Consider the following 21033-nt stretch of genomic DNA (forward strand, 5'->3'; position numbering starts at 1 on the left):
GTTGTAAGTATGAAAGAGGACTTACAAAGTAAGGATGTCGACATACTTTGAACATGTGGTGTAATGTTTATCTTTTATTTTTCAAAGTTATTCCTTAATAGCTAAGGGAAGAAAATCCCAGGATCGAAAGATAAATAAGTGAAGAATCTTTTATTTAAGGTTGTTAATTTTATTTTAGGAAAATGAGAATTAGTAATGTGCATTTACTAGTTAAAGATTTTCCAAAGAGATTTTCGGTCAATATTTTGGACAGAGCATTTTCAGGGATTATGAAAACCGAATTTGGAATATATTGTATATCTTGAGAATATTTTCGGTTTTGGAAATTCCTTGGTGTTCAAACTTCCTTGTCTATAAATACTTGAAGTTTGCATTTTTAGCAAACTAATCCTTCGTGACAGCAAACTTCCTCGAATATGTTGTTACTGGTGTAGCTGCCTATTCGGAGAGGAGAGTAACCTAATTAGAAAAAATCTCTTACGGGCGCTCAGTTTAAAGTCTTTTTTTGGGATTGAGAAGCTCTATTAGTACCGTTGGTGGGAAACTAGATATTTGTGGTTTATCTTGTGTTTTCTATTGATTTGATTGACTAACGGTGGTTGAACTTTGATTGCACCTTGTTTGTTTATGCTTGAGAATCTTCTCTTCTGATATAAGATTCACTCAAACTAGATCGAAGTTTCGACAGGGATCTTTAGACTGTTTTTAGTTCTAAAGACGATCTTGTGATAATCCATTGTGAACAGACTCCGTTCTGTACGTGATTGATCACAAGAGATTCAAGTTGTTGTGTGCAGGTGTTTATTGAAGATCTAAGAAGATTTGAAGACAAAGAAGATATTGAAGATTTCTGATTTGGGGTTCATAATCTTTAGTGTGCACAATACTTGTTTCGGTATAAGAGGATCCAACTATAATCAGTTTATCCTTGTGGTAGATTGGATTGATTAGTTGTGTAGATCGACATCAATACAATTCTTTGTGTTTAAAAGTATTGATTGCAAAATCTTAAAAATTACCTTTGATAGTTGAGAATAAGATAGATCTAAGAGCCCGACGAAGGAGTTTATTGAAATAAACAGAAGATCCTTTGTCGAACTCACATCACTTGGTTGAAGAGAGTTGCTACCAAACAGATTTGTTGTTCCTTTACTGTTTGGAATACAAACCAAAGGAATTGTTCCAAGTACGTGCCTAATTCATAAGTTGGAGGCGTGGGAATACCGACGGAACTAGGTGAACTATAGGTTTAGTTGCTTGGTCTCAACTATACGAAGTTGGTTTAATTTTGTGTAGCGGCTTAATCCTGGGAGTATTCAATTCTGGACAAGGTCCCAGGGTTTTTCTGCATATGCGGTTTCCTCGTTAACAAAATCCTGCTGTGTCATTTACTTTTATTTTCCGCATTATAATTATTTTATTATAATTAAAGAAAATTACACAAACGTTAATTCCTATTTACTTATTAAGCAATCCTATTGTGTTTGGTTAAGTACGAACCTTTTTATCAAGTAAACATACTTCGTTGTTGTATTGTCTCGATCTCGTATCCATAGACGATCACACGAAGTGTGAACCAATTAGTTGCATTGTCTCGACTCAGTCCATAGACAATCACTTTCGGAGAAAGGACTTATAGGTAGGAAAATTTTTAGCTTGAGGTATATTTGGGTACCCTCGTTTTTTCATGATCCATCGTTACAAGATGATGATGGAGATGACAAGATGATCTTGCAACATGTGGAAGAGTTTTGGTTTGATAGAGAAGAACCACTTGAAGAGGACTGCTTTACGGGGCGAAGAGTGACTAAGACAACACAAGAAGATAAGGACGCTTTTCTAATTGGAAGTCAAAGTCAAGTTCTCAACAAGGAGAGATGGCTCAGCAGGGTGAAAGGAACTCTCGGGTTCCCTAACCTCCAAATCCAACTTTCACAGGAGTTCAAGTTCTTGGGGGGGGGGGGGGCATCTCTCCTCGGGAACTAGTGATCCTCAAGACAGATTGAGGATATAATTGTAATTTAGGAGGGATTACTGATTTAAGGCAGTATTCCTATAGAAGGAAAATAGATTCCTAAGAGGTTTGGGAAAAAAAACCAAAGTAAGGAAGTATACATAGATAAGGAAATACTTCCTAGACAAGGTAATACACCTAGATAAGCAAATATACCTAGAAAAAGTATTATTCCTAGATAAGGAAATAGATTCCTAGAAGGTTTGAAAAACCAAACCAAAACTATAAATAAATATGTTTATCTCATAGATAAGACAATCTAGATAGTGTGTTTTGTGATACAAACACACCTAGACTAGAGAGAGAAGTTTGTGAGGCAATTAATTATTGCAAAGCAAGCTTAGCAAATAGTTTAAAGTTTATCCACTGTTTAAAGAGATTGTGGGCGTAACAAAGAGAGAATTGTAATAGTTTTTCTTGTTCATAATCTAGAGAAGATATATTTATTCGAATCGGGTTTCTAGTGTGTTCTGTTTTCTAGTTTTCTCCTATTATTATTTTGAATTCTGCCTCTATAATAATAGTCACCAAGGTACATAGATCAATACGTATCACAATTTTAGTGACAAAACTATGAATACATATGGATTATAAAATAAATAATATTTGTAGCTTCTCATCCATCATGCTTGATTTCCTTGGTTCTTCAACATTCCTTGAATCGCCACTCCAAGTATTTCAGTGATTCTGAACGTGTTCAACTCAGCATCATTGTTGCTGAAGATCCGTAGCCATAACAATAAGAAAACATATGAAAAACATTTGTTCTCAATCATTGTTATACAATGTCATAGTATTATTACACATCATCAAAGTCCAATTGTATCACAACTTTGACAATAATACTACGGTGATATGTATCACTCAACCTTAGTCAATACTTCCATCTCACAATGAAAACCACTTCCCTTTACATAATGATTCGTCAACCATATGTATGTAGTGTGAACTACCAAATAATTCTCCCCCTTTTTGTCAATATAAATTGGCAAAGGTACGAAAACTACGGGATCATAATGAAATTCTCAAAGAGATAATTCATGACTAAAAGAGAACATATCAACTTTGTGTCGATGATTTCACATAATCGAAACTTAGTGTATTCATCAAGGAGTTTATAAATATACAAGATAACTCCTACAATATTCCACACCGCACTTCCCACAAAGATTTGGCAATTAAGCACAAGTTCAATTAAGAACTCTCCCCCATAAAATGTCATTCCCGAAAGAACAACGAGAGCGACCTTACTTTTACAAGAAAAGAAGGATTTCTTTGTACATTAATAAATTACATGAAACACGAATTTGTATCCAGTAAACTAGAATAAATGAACCACAAGAAAACCTTATTGATTAATTCAATCGGAAATGCTCAACATAAGAAAACTTATGGAGCCATACAATACTTTCACATAAAAGTGGATCATGGAAAGATCAATTCTGTGGAATATTCAAAAGTTCATTATATCTTTATAAATATTTGCATAAAGACATGATAGACTTAACTTTTGAGCATATATGAGATACTCATAATTCACGGACGTAAACACACAGATCCCATAAAATATTTTTACAATATATAAAATCAATAAATATTAATACTGCAAAATCATCTTCCAAATAACTTGGAATTTAAGTAAATAAATCTAAAAACATTGCAAGATGACAATCGTTGGCAATAGCTATGTGTAATCACAATTTTTTCTATTCCAAACCCTAGTTATCCTTCTTAAACACAAGAACAGATTCTCATAAGAAGTTTCCTAGACATCATTTTAGCAAGAAAAAAAAATGGCATTTCACTTACTTTTAAGACTCTTCTCATATTCCCCATATTCATCAAGCTCTTCTTCGATTAGATCAATCCTGGATTCGAGATTATGCATCTTGTCCTCAAGTCTTTTGGCTGAGGATTCAAGTTCAATCTTCAAGGCACGTACTTGTTCCAAGACAAGGTTCATAGTTAGTGAGAGCTTATCAAAATGAGAGACAGAGGGATTCACATCAGAGGAGGAATCACGTTTGTCTTGACACATCTCATTCTCAGAAGAATCAAAACGAACTTTCTTAGAGGGAAAGAGAACAGTCCAGACATCATCTTCTTTACTAGAAAGACTTGATGAGGATATCATAAAAAAGATAAATGAAATGCTTGCTTCAAGGAGAGAAATCTTCAATCATAAAAAGAAGAAGATATGGAGTAAATTCCTAAAAAGACCTTTGACCAAAACCCTAACATAATTTTGAATATCCCAAAAGGGCTTTATTAGGAAGACCGTACACATATCCAAGATGTATGCAAGCTATTTTCATGAACAGAAACACAATGAACAGTTCTTAACTCAATAAATGAATTTAAATCACAAGAAGGAGACACAGAAACAAGTTAATCATAAGAGAAGCTTCTCGTCAAACTCAAGAATTATGATGCATCAGGAACCTTTTCATACCCCTCTTGAGATTATGGTTCTTGTCCAGGGGAGAAACAAGAACAGTATTAGAAACTATTACAACCTGTTATTTCTCCCATCCAATAAAGGATTGGGTGGTTTCTCAAGAGGGAAGGATGATTTCCTTATTACTTGTTTCTGGAATCTCGTTATGGAAGGAAGATTATCAGGTGACATATTTCTTTTCCATAATATTCTGAATGCGTTGGTTATTGATTTTTGCAAACTATATACGGTTCTGAATATCTCTTTAGAAAGTGACATAGATTTCTTATGAGATTTTCTTCTCTGATTAACAGAGGAAGACTTAATATTGGTAGTGCCCTTGTGTTTTACCACATCTTTCTCGTTACAAGAAGAGCCTGATAGTGATAAGTTTTCAGGAGTAATATGCTGATTTAGTGTCCAAGAGTTTTCCGAAGAAAGACGACTCTTCTTATTGTAATCACGATTGCGAGATATCGCATTTTCTTGTCTTAATTTTTTCAGTTGACACTCCAGATTTTCAGTCCTTTTAATCCAGGCTTCCTTCTCCAGTTGATACATACTCTTCATTGTATATAAATATTTGGTCAATAGATCAATTTTCTTTTATGGGGAAGTTAGATTGTTTATCATGGAATAATCAGAACTATTGGATAGACAAGTGTGATTATCAACAAAGTAAGTGAGAGAACTTTCACAGGCTTCTTCCTCGGGACAATAGTCAAGAGTTGCCATCCATTGTTTGTTTAACTCACTAACCTCCTTATTAGGACAACCAGAGATATCTTGAACACTTTCTAGCACTTGGAACAAGTTCCATTATCACAGTCTTTGTGTACTTTTCTATCCTTATCATTGATTGAAGAAGAATATTTTTTTCGAGACTTTCTTTTTCTCTGTCTAAGAATTTTCTTTAACTGTTGCACAAACAATGAAAGAGTCGAATTAAAGAAATTCGCATCCTTTGTATCAATCAATTCAGGACATAGAGACTTTACATCAGATGCAACAACATGGTTGCAAGACATGTGAGGTTTTTCTCGTTTACTCAGTTCAAGATAAAAAAATCTTTAGCTTTCCAACAAGAGTATTTCTGAAAAGTCTATCAAGGTAATTTTCCTCAAAGATGGCATGTTTCTAAGAAGCGTATCTAGCTGGCAACGATCTAATAATTTTCATCACAATATCCTTTTCAGGAATAGTCTTACCCAATGCAAAAGATGAATTAACAATTTCAGACACTTTGTGATTAAACTTATCAAATGAATCTTTATCAGACATACGAAGTTTTTCGCAATCAGAATTTAAGTTTTGAAGCCAAGCTTCTTTCTCAGAGATATTTCTTTCAAATACAGTTTCTAATATATCCCAAGCATCTTTACACCGAGTGCACGTAGTCACATGGTACTGAAGATCTAGGGTGAAAAAGCGGGGGTCTAAAAACACCACCCAATAATTCGATTAGCAATCTGTATGGACTAACTCCGAAATACTTTGCTAGAGAATCAACTAGACAGTCAGACTCAATCTAGATAAAAGTATCTCAAGGATTTAATATCACTCTCTTGATTTGATTTTTACTCAAGCTAAAAACAATATCGAGTCTTTATCAAATACAAGGAATAACTTGGACGGTACCAAAGACCAATGTCCAAGGATCAATCAATATCAATCAACAACCAAAGGTTGGATTTCCAATTGATGATCACGAATGCACAACCTGTATTATTTCAATTATATAAAATATAATGCGGAAAATAAATAACACAAACACTAGAAATTTTGTTAACGAGGAACCGCAAATGCAGAAAAACCCCGGGACCTAGTCCAGATTGAATACACATTGTATTAAGCCGCTACAGACACTAGCCTACTCCAAGATAACTTCGGAATGGACTATAGTTGAACCCCAATTAGTCTCCCACCGATCCAAGGTACATTTATACTCCTACGCCTCTGATCCCAGCCGGATACTACGCACTTGATTCCCTTAGCTGATCTCACCCACAACCAAGAGTTGCTGCAACCCAAAATCACAAACTTGATAATAAACAGATCTGTCTCACAAAGAAAAGTTTATCAAAGGATGAATCTGTCTCCCACAGATAAACCCTAGGTTTTTTTCCGTCTTAAGATATAAAATCAAGGTGAACAGGAACCAATTGATAATCCGGTCTTATATTCTCGAAGAACAGCCTAGATTAATCAATCACCTCTCTACAATCCTTCCTGACTACACATGCGGTTTTTCCAGGAATCACAAACAATGAGATGAAGAAGTTTGTGACTTCTTTATCTTGCCTATCGGAGAACTCTCACAATCTCAAGCCAACCAATCGATTGTACTCGTACGATAGAAGATGCAAGATCAGATCACACAACTACGATAAAAGTAGTATCGATCTGGCTTCACAATCCCAATGAAGTCTTTAAGTCGTTAACCTGATTTTAGAGAAAAAAATCAAAGGTTAATGGAGATCGACTCTAGCAGGCGCACTAGTAGCACACAGACGTGTGGGGATTAGTTTTGCACAATGCTAGATGTCTCCTTTATATAGTCTTCAAATCAGGGTTTTGCCTTAGGTACAAAGCAATCCTTATTCACCGTTAGATGAAAACCTGATTTAGATTCAAGCTAATATTTCTCAACTGTTAGATCGAAAACTTAGCTTGTCACACACACTTGAGATATACGTTTACTTGGTTTGTGAAAACCGTGCCCAAACGTGTACGTGTATGTTGGTTCAACATAGTAACCTAAAAGGTTAACCATATGAGCATTTCATATTAACCTTGTTCTTCTTTGCCATAACTAGTTCAATTGACTCAAATGAACTAGTTAAAGAGTTGTTCAATTGCTATCAGATCTTATGTAACTACACAAGACACAATTGAAACAAAGATGATTTGATTCGATTGAATCGGCTCATGAACATTATAGCCAAGGTTTGCATAAAGCATTCCTTAGTAATTTAATGTTTCATGTTCAGATCACATCTTTAGATCATAACCTCTTAAGTTCACAAACAAGTTCGCGGACTTAAGTTAATCGGTTGAGTTTTCCAAACTTAGCAGAAATTCTCGGAAAGAGAACTTCCGCCAGTTCGAAGACTGGGTTCGCAGACTGAGTTCGCGGACTTAGCACACAAACGAGTTTTGGAAAGTCCAGCAGAAATTCTCGGTCGAGAACTTCCGACAGTTCACGAACTGAGTCTGCAGACTGGGTTCGCGGACTTGGCAAGCCAAAATTCCACAATCCTCCTGATTTCTCTTGATCAACAAAGTTCGAAAACTTCGGTTCAAGGAATACATGGTTATGTAATCTAAACTCTCATTTCAATCATTGACACATTCTCAGAGGACGCTATGTAGCCGTTATTCACAGACCGATTCACGTCAGAGCAATTCTCAAAGTGATTGAAACTTTTCATGACTTTCGTCACTAGGTGAAGATAAACTTGATCAAAGCGAAACGCTTTACCAACACACGATTTCGAGATAAAAGATAAGAAATGAATGCTCAGCTCGAAATGTCAAATGTGTATGATCTAGACTATATAGCATACGACTTCTGTCTCATAAGAAGTAGGAGATAAAATAAATAGACTTTTGAGTGATAGATAAGTTCAAGTCTCCACATACCTTTTTGTTGATGAAGTTCCACGGTTCCTTGTATAGATCTTCGTCATTGTATGATGAATCGCCATGAAGTCCTTGATCTCAACTACACTTTTCTATCCTAGTCCGAGACTTAGCTTTGTAGGCTAGAAATCAAGACTCATAGGTTTGATCACTAACATTGACAAACATGCTTGAGATAGCAACGCATGCGAGGTCGACCGAGCTATGCTCTAACAATCTCCCCCTTTGTCAATTTTAATGACAAAACTATTAATACATATGGAATACAAAAAAGATAAACTTTAGTGGCTCCTATTCCATAGTCTAATCTTCAACGTTCCCTGAAATCTTCGCCCTTCCAAGTACTCCAATGATCCCAAAGGTTGTAAATTTAGCATCACCGTTGTTGAAGATCCGTAGCTATAACAATGAGAGAAATCGAGATTCTCGGTCATTATTATACAGTGTCATAGTATTATTATGTAACATCAAAGTCCAATTGTATCACGACTTTAACAATAATACTACGGTGATATGTATCATTCCCCGTTAGTCAATACTCCATCTCGATCATGGAAATCACTCCCCCTTACACAATGATCCTAAAACCATATGTATTTGTAGTGTGAACTACATTATTTCTCCCCCTTTTTGTCAATAAAATTGGCAAAGGTACAAGTACGGGATCATAATGAAATTTCCACAAGAGACATTTCATAGACTAAAAGAAAAATACATACCAACTTAATTTAGATGCAATCATAAAGCCGAAGCTAAATGCATTCATCAAGGAGTTTTAAGATACAAGATAACCCCTATAAGATTCCACAGCCTTACACCCCGCAAGATATTACAATTAAGCACAAGTTCAAAAGAACTCTCCCCCATTTGATGTCATTCCCGAAAGACCAACAAGAGCGACCTTAATTTCGAAAGAAAAGAAGGATTTTTAAATTGGACACCAAAAAAACCATAGAAATGATTTTCTATATCCAAAACTCAACCAAATTAATCATAAGTAAACCCATGATTAATTCAATTGAAAATGCAACTAAATCAAACCACAAAAGTGATCAATTTAATTGAAAATGCTCAACATAAGTAAACTTACAGAGCTACGACTAAGGTAATCATATGGAGATGACTAACTTAATCGTTCACATACTCAACATAAGGAAAACCTTACGGAATATACGACTACATTAACCAATAGAACATGATTAGTATAGTCGTTCATATACTCAACACAAGAATTTGTGGAATATATGAAAACTCAACTAGATTAATTACAAGAGAACCTATAATTAATCTAATTGGAATACAAACAACCAAACTAATCACCGAAGTAATCAATTTAATTATTTTGGGCTCAACATAAGAAAACTTATGGAACCCTGACTAAGTTCATCATAGAATATGACAACCTTAACCGTACATGTACTCGACATAAGAAAGAAAACTTATGGAGTACAAACTAAATAACCAAACTGGTTGATTAATTTAGTTCCTAATGCTCGACATATAGCATCTTATGGAACAACCAACAAGCCAATAAGAATAATTGACTTAGTTGTATCGTGCTCAACATAAGACACTCAATGGAGAATTCACGGTAAAACATAACAACATGGATCAATAAAGATCAATACCGTGGATAACGTACAAGGATCTATTCTATTTTCCATCATAACGATATAATAGGCTTTATCCTAGTCAAACAAAAGATATCATCCTATTTTCCATCAAATACATGAATGCATAGGCATAACTTTTGTATATGTCAAAAGTCCATTCGTCCTTTCATCAATACGAATACCGATTCATAAACGACTTTACTTTTGACTGCAATATGGGATCTTCAAGTTCACGGACGCAAACAATACATATCCCATAAAAAAATTGCAATATCACAAACCATTAAAATACTGCAATAAACATCATTCTCCAAATATTTTTAGAATTTAATTCCAATAAACCTAAAAATAACATAAGAAGATGAAAAAAAAATAGCTATGTGTAGTCACAATCATCGCTATTCAAAGCACTAGTTATTCTTCCAATAAATCCAAAAAGAATACATACTAGGCATTTAAACCTCTTATAAATCATTTCATTTAACTTGAGTGTTCTTCTCGTATTCCCTATATTCTTCAAGCTCTTCTTCGATTAGGTCAATCCTTGACTCAAGACTATCCATTTTCTCCTCAAGTCTTTTGGAAAAGACTTCAAGTTCATTTTTCAGAGCACGAACTTGTTCCAAGACGAGATTCATGGTTAAAGAGAGCTTATCAAACTGAGAGACAGTAGGGTTCTCATCAGACGAAGGAACATGTTTGTCATAGCACATCTCATTGTCAGAAGAATCGAAACGAATCTTCTTCGAAGGAAATAGAACCGTCCATACATCACTTTCTTTACTCGAAATACTAGAGGAGGACATGATAGAGAAGATGAAATGAGAGTGCTGAAGAGGAAGAGCTTTTAAAGGAATACAGTTATAGAATTTCCAGAAACACCCTTTTACCAAACCCTAACAAAAGATAGTTATCCAAAAAGCTGAAGCCGTTCACGAACAACACCTGGTAAAAGCACAAACAGAAAATAATAAGATTATATTACATTCCCATTGTGTATCATGATTCTTGTATAAGAGAAAGAAGATACAAGAATCATTTTTCAACAAGATTACTGAGCATAAGGCCTCCAATCCAAGGTTGGACTGGGATAATCTTTGCAAAGAGAGAAACCACCCATTCCACTAGGTTTCTTCTTATCCATTTGAAAAGGATAGTTATGAAGAACTTTCCTATCCATTGTAATCACAGTTTTAAAAAACTTGACTGCAGATCTTTGCAAATCCTGCACCGTTTTTGAAAACCCCTTTTGATGAAGGGTAGACTTCCTTTTCTTTTTCAGCATACAACGGTTAGCCAGGCAGAACTGTTTTTGATTTATCGTGTTAAGATGATCCTGAGATGAACTCAATTGAATAGAGATATTTGGTAGAGCCTTTTTCGAGTAACTCCTGGAATTCAATACAAAAGCAGGAGGGGTTTGCTGATCCAACTTATGATATACAGACGAACATGTCATGAAAGAATCATGAGAATGATTTTCAGCAAAGAGACTGAGAGAGCAATCATAGATTTCCTCGGGACAATAATCAAGAGTATTCATCCATGATTTAGTTATCTCCCTTACCTCCGTTTCAGGATTTTTTGAAGGGACTTGAACAAACATAAGCCCAGTTTCATTAGTACGGCTCTTCTTGGTAATCTTATCCTTTATATTGACCAACGGAGTTTCCTTTTGATACTTTCTTTTACTACGTCTGAGGATTTTCTTAAGTTTTTGTATAAACAAAGACAACGTAGAAATAAAGCAATTCTCACTTTTCTCTTTCGTCAATTTTTGATGACAAGATTTATGATCAGGAGAGGTGACACGGTTGCCAAACAAATGATGATCGTCTCTTGCCATATATTCGCGATCGAAAATTCTAATTTTTCCGACCAGTGTGTTTCGTGAAAGAGTATTAAGGTTATTTCCTTCAACGATGTCATGTCTTTTAGATTTGTATCTAGACGGCACCGATCGGAGGATTTTCATCACAATTTCCTTTTCAGGAATGATCCTTCCCAATGCATATGATGCATTAACAATTTCAGACAGTTTGTGATAAAAATCGTCGAACGAATCTTCTTCTGCCATAAAAAGGTCTTCCCATTCAGAATTAAGGTTTTGAATCCTAGCTTCCTTTTCACTGGGGTTACCTTCGAATACGCTTTCTAAAGTATCCCAAGATTCTTTATACGTAGTGCAAGAGGTCACATGATGTCTAAGGTTTGGGGTAATAGCATGCAGGATGGCGTTCAACCCGTCAGAGTTTTGCCTTGCAGCAACTAACTCGGAAGTATTGTACATACATAAATCTTTTGGTACAACAATATCTCTTTCCATAACAACGGGAGTCTCATAGCCATTCACAACACATATCCATGATTGGAAGTCACGCGACTGAAGAAACGTGCGCATAGCAACTTTCCACCATAGATAGTTTGAGCCATCGAGGACTGGTGGTACGTTCACAGAGATAGCACTTCTGTCCATAGAGTCGGATTGCTACAAACACATACTTGTTATGTCTTGAACGTGTTTGCCTGATTTGATACCAATTGAAAAAGCGGGGGTCTAAAAACACCACCCAATATTTCGATTAGCAATCTGTATGGACTAACTCCGAAATACTTTGCTAGAGAATCAACTAGGCAATTAGACTCAATCTAGATAAAAGTATCTCAAGGAGTTAATATCTCTCTCTTGATTTGATTTTTACTCAAGATAAAAACAATAGCGAGTCTTTATCAAATACAAGGAATAACTTGGACGGTACCAAAGACCAATGTCCAAGGACCAATCAATATCAATCAACAACCAAAGGTTGGATTTCCAATTGATGATCACGAACGCACAACCTGTATTATTTCAAATATATAAAATATAATGCGGAAAATAAATAACACAGACACCAGAAATTTTGTTAACGAGGAAACCGCAAATGCAAAAAAACCCCGGTACCTAGTCCAGATTGAATACACATTGTATTAAGCCGCTACAGACACTAGCCTACTCCAAGATAACTTCGGACTGGACTATAGTTGAACCCCAATTAGTCTCCCACCGATCCAAGGTACAGTTATACTCCTACGCCTCTGATCCCAGCCGGATACTACGCACTTGATTCCCTTAGCTGATCTCACCCACAACCAAGAGTTGCTGCAACCCAAAATCATAAACTTGATAATAAACAGATCTGTCTCACAAAGAAAAGTTTATCAAAGGATGAATCTGTCTCCCACAGATAAACCCTAGGTTTTTTTCCGTCTTAAGATATAAAATCAAGGTGAACAGGAACCAATTGATAATCCGGTCTTATATTCTCGAAGAACAGCCTAGATTAATCAATCACCTCTCTACAATCCTTCCTGACTACACATGCGGTTTTTCCAGGAATCACAAACAATGAGATGAAGAAGTTTGTGACTTCTTTATCTTGCCTATCGGAGAACTCTCACAATCTCAAGCCAACCAATCGATTGTACTCGTACGATAGAAGATGCAAGATCAGATCACACAACTACGATAAAAGTAGTATCGATCTGGCTTCACAATCCCAATGAAGTCTTTAAGTCGTTAACCTGATTTTAGAGAAAAAAATCAAAGGTTAATGGAGATCGACTCTAGCAGGCGAACTAGTAGCACACAGACGTGTGGGGATTAGTTTTGCACAATGCTAGATGTCTCCTTTATATAGTCTTCAAATCAGGATTTTGCCTTAGGTACAAAGCAATCCTTATTCACCGTTAGATGAAAACCTGATTTAGATTCAAGCTAATATTTCTCAACTGTTAGATCGAAAACTTAGCTTGTTACACACACTTGAGATATACGTTTACTGGGTTTGTGAAAACCGTGCCCAAACGTGTACGTGTATGTTGGTTCAACATAGTAACCCAAAAGGTTAACCATATGAGCATTTCATATTAACCTTGTTCTTCTTTGCCATAACTAGTTCAATTGACTCAAATGAACTAGTTAAAGAGTTGTTCAATTGCTATCAGATCTTATGTAATTACACAAGACACAATTGAAACAAAGATGATTTGATTCGATTGAATCGGCTCATGAACATTATAGCCAAGGTTTGCATAAAGAATTCCTTAGTAATTTAATGTTTCATGTTCAGATCACATCTTTAGATCATAACCTCTTAAGTTCACAAACAAGTTCGCGGACTTAAGTTAATCGGTTGAGTTTTCCAAACTTAGCAGAAATTCTCGGAAAGAGAACTTCCGCCAGTTCGCGGACTGGGTTCGCAGACTGAGTTCGTGGACTTAGCACACAAACGAGTTTTGGAAAGTCCAGCAGAAATTCTCGGTCGAGAACTTCCGACAGTTCGCGAACTGAGTCTGCAGACTGGGTTCGCGGACTTGGAAAGCCAAAATTCCACAATCCTCCCGATTTTTCTTGATCAAAAAAGTTAGAAAACTTCGGTTCAAGGAATACATGGTTATTTAATCTAAACTCTCATTTCAATCATTGACACATTCTCAGAGGACGCTATGTAGCCGTTATTCACAGACCTATTCACGTCAGAGCAATTCTCAAAGTGATTGAAACTTTTCATGACTTTCGTCACTAGGTGAAGATAAACTTGATCAAAGCGAAACGCTTTACCAACACAAGATTTCGAGATAAAAGATAAGAAATGAATGCTCAGCTCGAAATGTTAAATGTGTATGATCTAGACTATATAGCATACGAATTTTGTCTCATAAGAAGTAGGAGATAAAATAAATAGACTTTTGAGTGATAGATAAGTTCAAGTCTCCACATACCTTTTTGTTGATGAAGTTCCACGGTTCCTTGTATAGATCTTCGTCGTTGTATGATGAATCCCCATGAAGTCCTTGATCTCAACTACACTTTTCTATCCTAGTCCGAGACTTAGCTATGTAGGCTAGAAATCAAGACTCATAGGTTTGATCACTAACATTGAAAAACATGCCTGAGATAGCAACGCATGCGAGGTCGACTGAGCTATGCTCTAACATGGGGTAATGGCATGGATGATAGCATTTAATCCATCTGAATTTTACTTTGCAGCAAGAATCTCATGATCTTCATACTCACCAATATCCTTTGCAACAATTACACCGTCTACTGTAACCATTGGAGGATTATAGCCATTAACAACACGAACCTATGATTGAAAATCACGCGCTTGAAGAAAGGCGCGCATAGAAATTTTCCACCATAAGTAATTCTAGCCATCAAAGACTGGCGGTACGTTTACAGAGATAGCGTTTCTGTCCATAGAGTCAGATTGCTACAAACACAGACTTATGAGGTCTTAGAGCGAGCTCAACCAAGAAATATATCAAAGAGTTATATCTCAATTTCACAATACAATATGCAATGAAACAGATAGAAATATGTGAGATCGATTGATATGATAAATAACTTGGACGGTACCAAATACCAATGCCGAAACGCCAATCAATTACTATCCAAAAATCAAGGTCGTATTTACCAATTGATTGAACTACGCACAACCTGTGATATTTCAATTATATAAACAAATATAATGCAGAAAAGAAGTAACACAGACACCAAAAGTTTTGTTCACGAGGAAACCACAAATGCAAAAAAACCCCGGGACCTAGTCCTGATTTGAACACCACACTGTATTAAGACGCTACAGACACTAGCCTAATACAATTTAACTTCGGACTGAATGTAGTTGAGCCCTAACCAAGTCTAACACCGATTAAGGTACAGTCGTGTTCCTTACGCCTCTAGAACCACGTCGGATTCTACGCACATGATTCCCTTAGCTGATCTCACCGAAAACTAAGTGTTTCTACGACCCAAAGTCGGAGACTTATAAACAAATTTATCTCCCACGGATAAGTCTATTCTGATAGATAAATATGTCTCCCACAGAATACCTACAAAGTTTTTTGTTCCGTCTTTTGATAAATCAAGGTGAATAGGACCCAATTGATAATCCGATCTTATACTCCCGAAAAGCAGCCTCGAAATATCAATCACCTCACAATAACTTAACTATATGGTAGTAGAAGAACTTATTGTGGAATCACAAAGAATGAGATGAAGAGCTCTGTGATTACTTTTAATATCTTACCTATCGGAGATAAATCTCAAACAAATCTTAGAGAAGATACTACTCGATACGATAAAACAAGTAAGATCAGAACACACAACTACAGAGAAAATAGTTGGGTCTGGCTTCACGAATCCCAAATGAAGTGTTCAAGTCGTTAACCTATAATGGTCTTGGAAAAACCTAGGTTAAAGGAGAATCGACTTTAGTTGCAACTAGGACACAAGAAAGTGTCAGGATTAGGTTTTTTAGGTTCTATAGTTCTCTCTTATATAGTCTTTCAAATCAGGTTTTGCTTTCAATCCAAGCTAAGATAGCTTAGTAACAAAGCATTCAATATTCATCGTTAGATGAAAACCTGATTTAAGATTCAAGATAAGTCTGCTTAAAACCAAATCAATATCTCTTCACCGTTAGATGGTCTTAGCTTGTTACACACAAATGAAATATATCTAAACGTGTATATTGAGTTGGCTCAATAACAGTTAACCGAAGTTACCCATATGAACACTTTTGTCTTAATCACATTCATCTAACACTTCTAGATCAACTATGATGATCAATCAATCATGAAAGATAATCAAATGATCTAATTGTGTTTCACATAGAGTTGTTCAATTGTTCACTATCTCATAGAAATATATATGAACCAACTGAAACAAAATCGGATTGATTCGTAATCGTACAAAATACTTATATAAGAATCAATTCATGAACATTAGCCACGGTTTGCAAAGATTGCATTCCTTAATTCATAAATGTATTTGTTCATGAGTATGAAAATCATACATAACCAATTTTAGAACTTTAACAGCTAAGTTTGCAAACTGGTACGCAGACTTTAGTTTCCAGACTCTGGTCTTGTCAAGCAGTTTGCAAACGGGTATGCATACTTTGCAAACTGTTGTCCCGAACCTTAACTCAGGTAAAACCGTTCACATACTGGAATGCAAACAAGGTTCCCGGACTTTAGTAGTTAAAACCGTGCGCATACTAGGTATGCAAACAAGGTTCCCGGACCTGAATCATACCAAAACAGTTTGCATACTAAGTAGTACGCATACTGCATTGTATCCAGACAAAGGTTTTTGTTCTAAACTCCCATTTCAATAATTGAAAATCTTTATAAGATGACAATAACTGTCTCACACAAACTATTAGCTTATAAGTAATTTTCAAGTGATCGAATGATCAATACGAAACTTTTTGAGTCGACATTAAATGATTGTCTGACACAAATCATGTAAGATGTTTCAAGACAATTTTCACATGATCATCTTTTGACTTATTATTTAGTTTCCAACAAATAGATTGTTTCCAACTAAACTCGTCAAGAATATGATGAGCGTAGCTAAAGCAAAATGCTTCCATCACGTATTTCGAGAAATAGATAAGCGAGATAAACTTGGCTAGAAATATCAAATGTGTATAATATAAAATTCTATATATCTATATGAATTAGTCTCATTAGGAGATATAATAGAATAGTCTTCTGAGTGATATATAAGTTTTATTCTCCACATACCTTTTGTTGATGAAGTTCCTCCAAGCTCTCCTTAGTAGATCTTCGCCTTCAATCGATGAACGCCGTGAATTATAAAGCTCAACTACACATTTTATCCTAATCCGAGACGTAGATATAAGTAAACTAGAAATCAAGAACTAAACTTGACAAACAAACTTGAGATAGCAACGCTTGCGAGTTCGACCGAGCAATGCTCTAACAACCTCGTCCAACTTTGAACAACAAAATGTGTTAAGCCACTACAAACACTAGCCTACTCAGACTCCGGACTGGGATGCACTAGTTGAAAGCGAATTTACCCTCCAAGCAATTCAGCCACAGCCGTGCTCCATACGTCTGTTAAACCTCGTAAGGCACTATACAATTGTTTCTCTTAGCTGACGTCCTTTACATCCTAAGAGTTGGTTCAACCTAAGTTATTTAGTTCTACTAATAATGGGTGGAAGTAAAATCTCATGTAAGATCTTTTCTCAACTTAAATGGCTACAATTATCTCTTCTATTAGTATTCGTCCTAATTAGAGAGATGTTTTGGTTTGGAAGTTGGAGAAAGATTGCCAAATAAGAAGATTTATGAGGAAATATTTAGGGGGTCCATCCTTAGTCAAAGCATGCATAATCTTTGGAAGATTTTATGGTCCTTACCTGTGATTCCTAGAGTCAAACATTTCTTATGGAAATATCTGCTTAACACTACCTACAAGGGAAATGCTCTTCTCGACTACCAGCAATATGGATATCTCATGTCCCCTCTATAGTATGGAATCTGAAAGTTATTCTCGTATTACTCTGGATTGTAATTATTCTAGAGCAATTTGGTTTGGTGTTTAGGTATGCACATCGATAGTCAGGTGACTATTATGTATTTTATCACTAAATGACTACACCAGATTCAACGAGGTTATAACATTGCAGAAGACATTAGCGAAGGACAAACATTGCTTGGAAAATCTGGAAAGGAAAGATGCAACAAAGTTTTTCAGGTTATAAGTGTTGGAATTATTAGGCATAATTCCTAATAAGTTGAATAGAAATAAGGGAACTATGCCAAGCGTTGGCAACAAGTTATTACTTGGTTTCAAATATAACCGACAAACAGTTCCTAACTTCTTGTTATGCGTTCTTCGAGAGGATTAGTGTCTGTTTGAGGAGCAGATGTGGTGCCTCTTTGCAACAGACTCATGTCTCTTCCTTCAGTCACCATTTTCTCCTATAAAATCTGATCTGATTTCTTATTTCAAACGCATAAAAAATTCTTGCTTCCGCGTGTTAAGTTCAATTGTCAAAGAGATTACATATTTGCACAATTTAGTTTGCTAAGTTTTGATTATTTGAAGTACTGCATCAATCAAGAAGGAGATTATTGTGTCCTGGGAGACGAGCGCCAAATCAACCATACGACATCATTGTGGGGGAGTAATCGTTTAAAGGACATAGTGAAGTTCTCTAGCCTCAATCCAAGTTACACCTTGTTTGTTTACTCCTGACTCATCTGAGTCGTCTGGATCCGAGTCATCTAGATCTGAGTGAAATCATCTGACTTGAGTCAGATCTGACTCAATATGTTTGTTTTGAGTCAGATCTGACTCAATTGACTCAAAAATATGTGAGTCAGTGGTTTGGTCCCATGAGTCAAAGGTATTTTGTTATCTGACTCAAACGGGTCCGAGTCAGAGGTTAGGTCTGAGTCAGAGTCAGATCTGGCTCAAAGTAGAAAACAAACAATCTGACTGCTGACTCATCGCGAGTCAGGGAGTTGAGTCAGACCCAGATGTCGATTCAGTTACAAACAAACAAGATGTTAGCTTCTAAGGGCGGTGCTTTAATAGTGTCCTGTTTACGTCAAATAACACAGTTAGAGGCTGCTTTTGATTAATGGTACGTTTGTAAGTAAAAAAGCCGCAACTAGAAAAAGCTGTTGCCATAGTAAAAATAGAAATGTACCTGAATTTCAATTAGGATTATAGAATATGAGTAGGCAAAAGCGATGTTTCCAAGGGCTTGGAAGCTCCTCCACATCTTTTGGGTTTGAGTTACCGTATCAGTGCTTATTCCAGTCAGACTTCCTTTGAATTTCCCATTCTCTGAACAAAAGAATATAGTACATAGATTTCAGCAACCTTTAACATGAAAATAAAACAAGTACTCAAAATTATGAATCGCAAGAATCATAAACCAACCTGCCACTTTAGCGATTCCAAGGGCCATTCCGATACCGGAATAAGTAAATGACATGACTGCAGCAACCATTGATAGCCATGAAATTTGATCAAAGTCTGGAATTTGGGAGAATATGATTTCTGATACACCAAATGCGATCATGTATGGGGTACTCGATGCAAGGCACGGGCTATCGTCATGGCTAGCGTGGAAACAATTAGACCTCTTTACAGCCCTTTTGTATTCAAATTGCAAACCCAGAAAAAATTAGAATATATCTATTTATGGATAATCAAATTAAACCCAAAATGAAAAGTTTAGGTGAACTTACACCATACTGATGGATGCTGCAATTGTATATCCAATTGCAACACCAAAAAGATTAATGTACTGAATTATCCCACAAAGCTTGGTCTTAGAACCACCGAGATTAGTACTAACAGCGTCCATGTAAGTGTAGTTTCTTTTGCCGGTAACATTGTCGCCAGTTCTGTAGCAGTCAGCTAGTAAACAGCATGTGTAGTAAATCCCAAAGGCAAACAAGAACATCACAGCTGGACCAGCAATCCAACCAAGCTGAGCTATGGCCCATGCTAATGATAGCACTCCTGATCCTATAACAGCCGTAATAATATGTGCACTCGCTGTCCATACGGTCCCTGCGAATTTCATCATAACAAAATCAATAAATATTTTCCCCGTCAAAAAGTCAAAAAGTCAAAAAAAAAACTTTGATAATTGGGTCGTCCAGGCCCCAGGGTCCGAATTAAGTTAGTTAATCCAGGAGGCCCTGTAGATATAGCGGCTGCTCAAGGAACCCCAATCACGTATATAACCCACTTGCACCAACTAGCCCCTCAAAGTTAAACCTCAAAAGCGATAATTAGGATATTCAAAAGAGTGATTTGTATTTACCTGTTCTTTTAAGACGGCCATCATCGTCAAAACATTTGGATCCACCTTGCGGGTTTGACATTACATCAAGTGAATGATCATATTGAAACTGTTGGTTCTTAGTTCCAGCAGTAGCATTAGTCAAATTGATGTCTCCCATCTTCAAACCAATTAAATACCGACGATAAGCAGCAGAGAAAGAGAGAAAGCAAGTTTTAATGGTCTGGTTATCCTTGTAGCTAGTTGTACAGTTGATTATCTCTGTATATATGATATCAAAAAAATGCACAGATACAGAGTTTGTGTAGTTTCAGTTACTAGCTAGATATATAGATAGCTACTACTGCAATATATATCAAGATGAAGATATATATTATACTAAATAAACTAGTGTTCAACTTGAATTGTCTCTGTAGTAATATCCAGATACAGAGTTGTTATATAAAAGAGACACACTCCTCCAGACGCACAGTAACCAAAATCTGAACAGTATGGTTGATTGGTTGTTAGTTGAGAAAGACAGAGAGAAGTTGTTTCTCTACTTCTTGTTCTAAACAGTGAGCTAGATGTGAACACAAAGATCATTTTCATCTGAGTGTTCACAAATAATGCGCGCAGACTCAAGACAATATAGTAAATAGGCTGCATCTAAGGGGATGAATCCGTTATGTTGAATCCTTGACTTAGAGTCCTAAA

General features: G+C 36.1%; 1 protein-coding gene across 1 annotated transcript in view; it reads right to left on the reverse strand.

Annotated features, from left to right (window-relative positions):
- Nucleotides 1–20662, reverse strand: part of LOC113294825 (amino acid permease 2-like) — a 34344-nt gene extending 13682 nt beyond the window's left edge. The window contains exons 1-5 of the mRNA XM_026543201.1: nucleotides 20359–20662; nucleotides 19775–20102; nucleotides 19464–19678; nucleotides 19228–19367; nucleotides 19075–19116 (exon numbers count right to left, since the gene is read on the reverse strand). Coding sequence (XP_026398986.1) covers nucleotides 19075–19116; nucleotides 19228–19367; nucleotides 19464–19678; nucleotides 19775–20102; nucleotides 20359–20497 — 864 coding nt within the window. The 5' untranslated portion in view covers nucleotides 20498–20662. The remainder of the gene's footprint in view (nucleotides 1–19074; nucleotides 19117–19227; nucleotides 19368–19463; nucleotides 19679–19774; nucleotides 20103–20358) is intronic.
- Between the last annotated feature and the right edge of the window lie 371 nt (nucleotides 20663–21033).

The sequence above is a fragment of the Papaver somniferum genome, chromosome 7 (assembly GCF_003573695.1).
Source record: "Papaver somniferum cultivar HN1 chromosome 7, ASM357369v1, whole genome shotgun sequence".
Taxonomy (NCBI): Eukaryota; Viridiplantae; Streptophyta; class Magnoliopsida; order Ranunculales; family Papaveraceae; genus Papaver; species Papaver somniferum.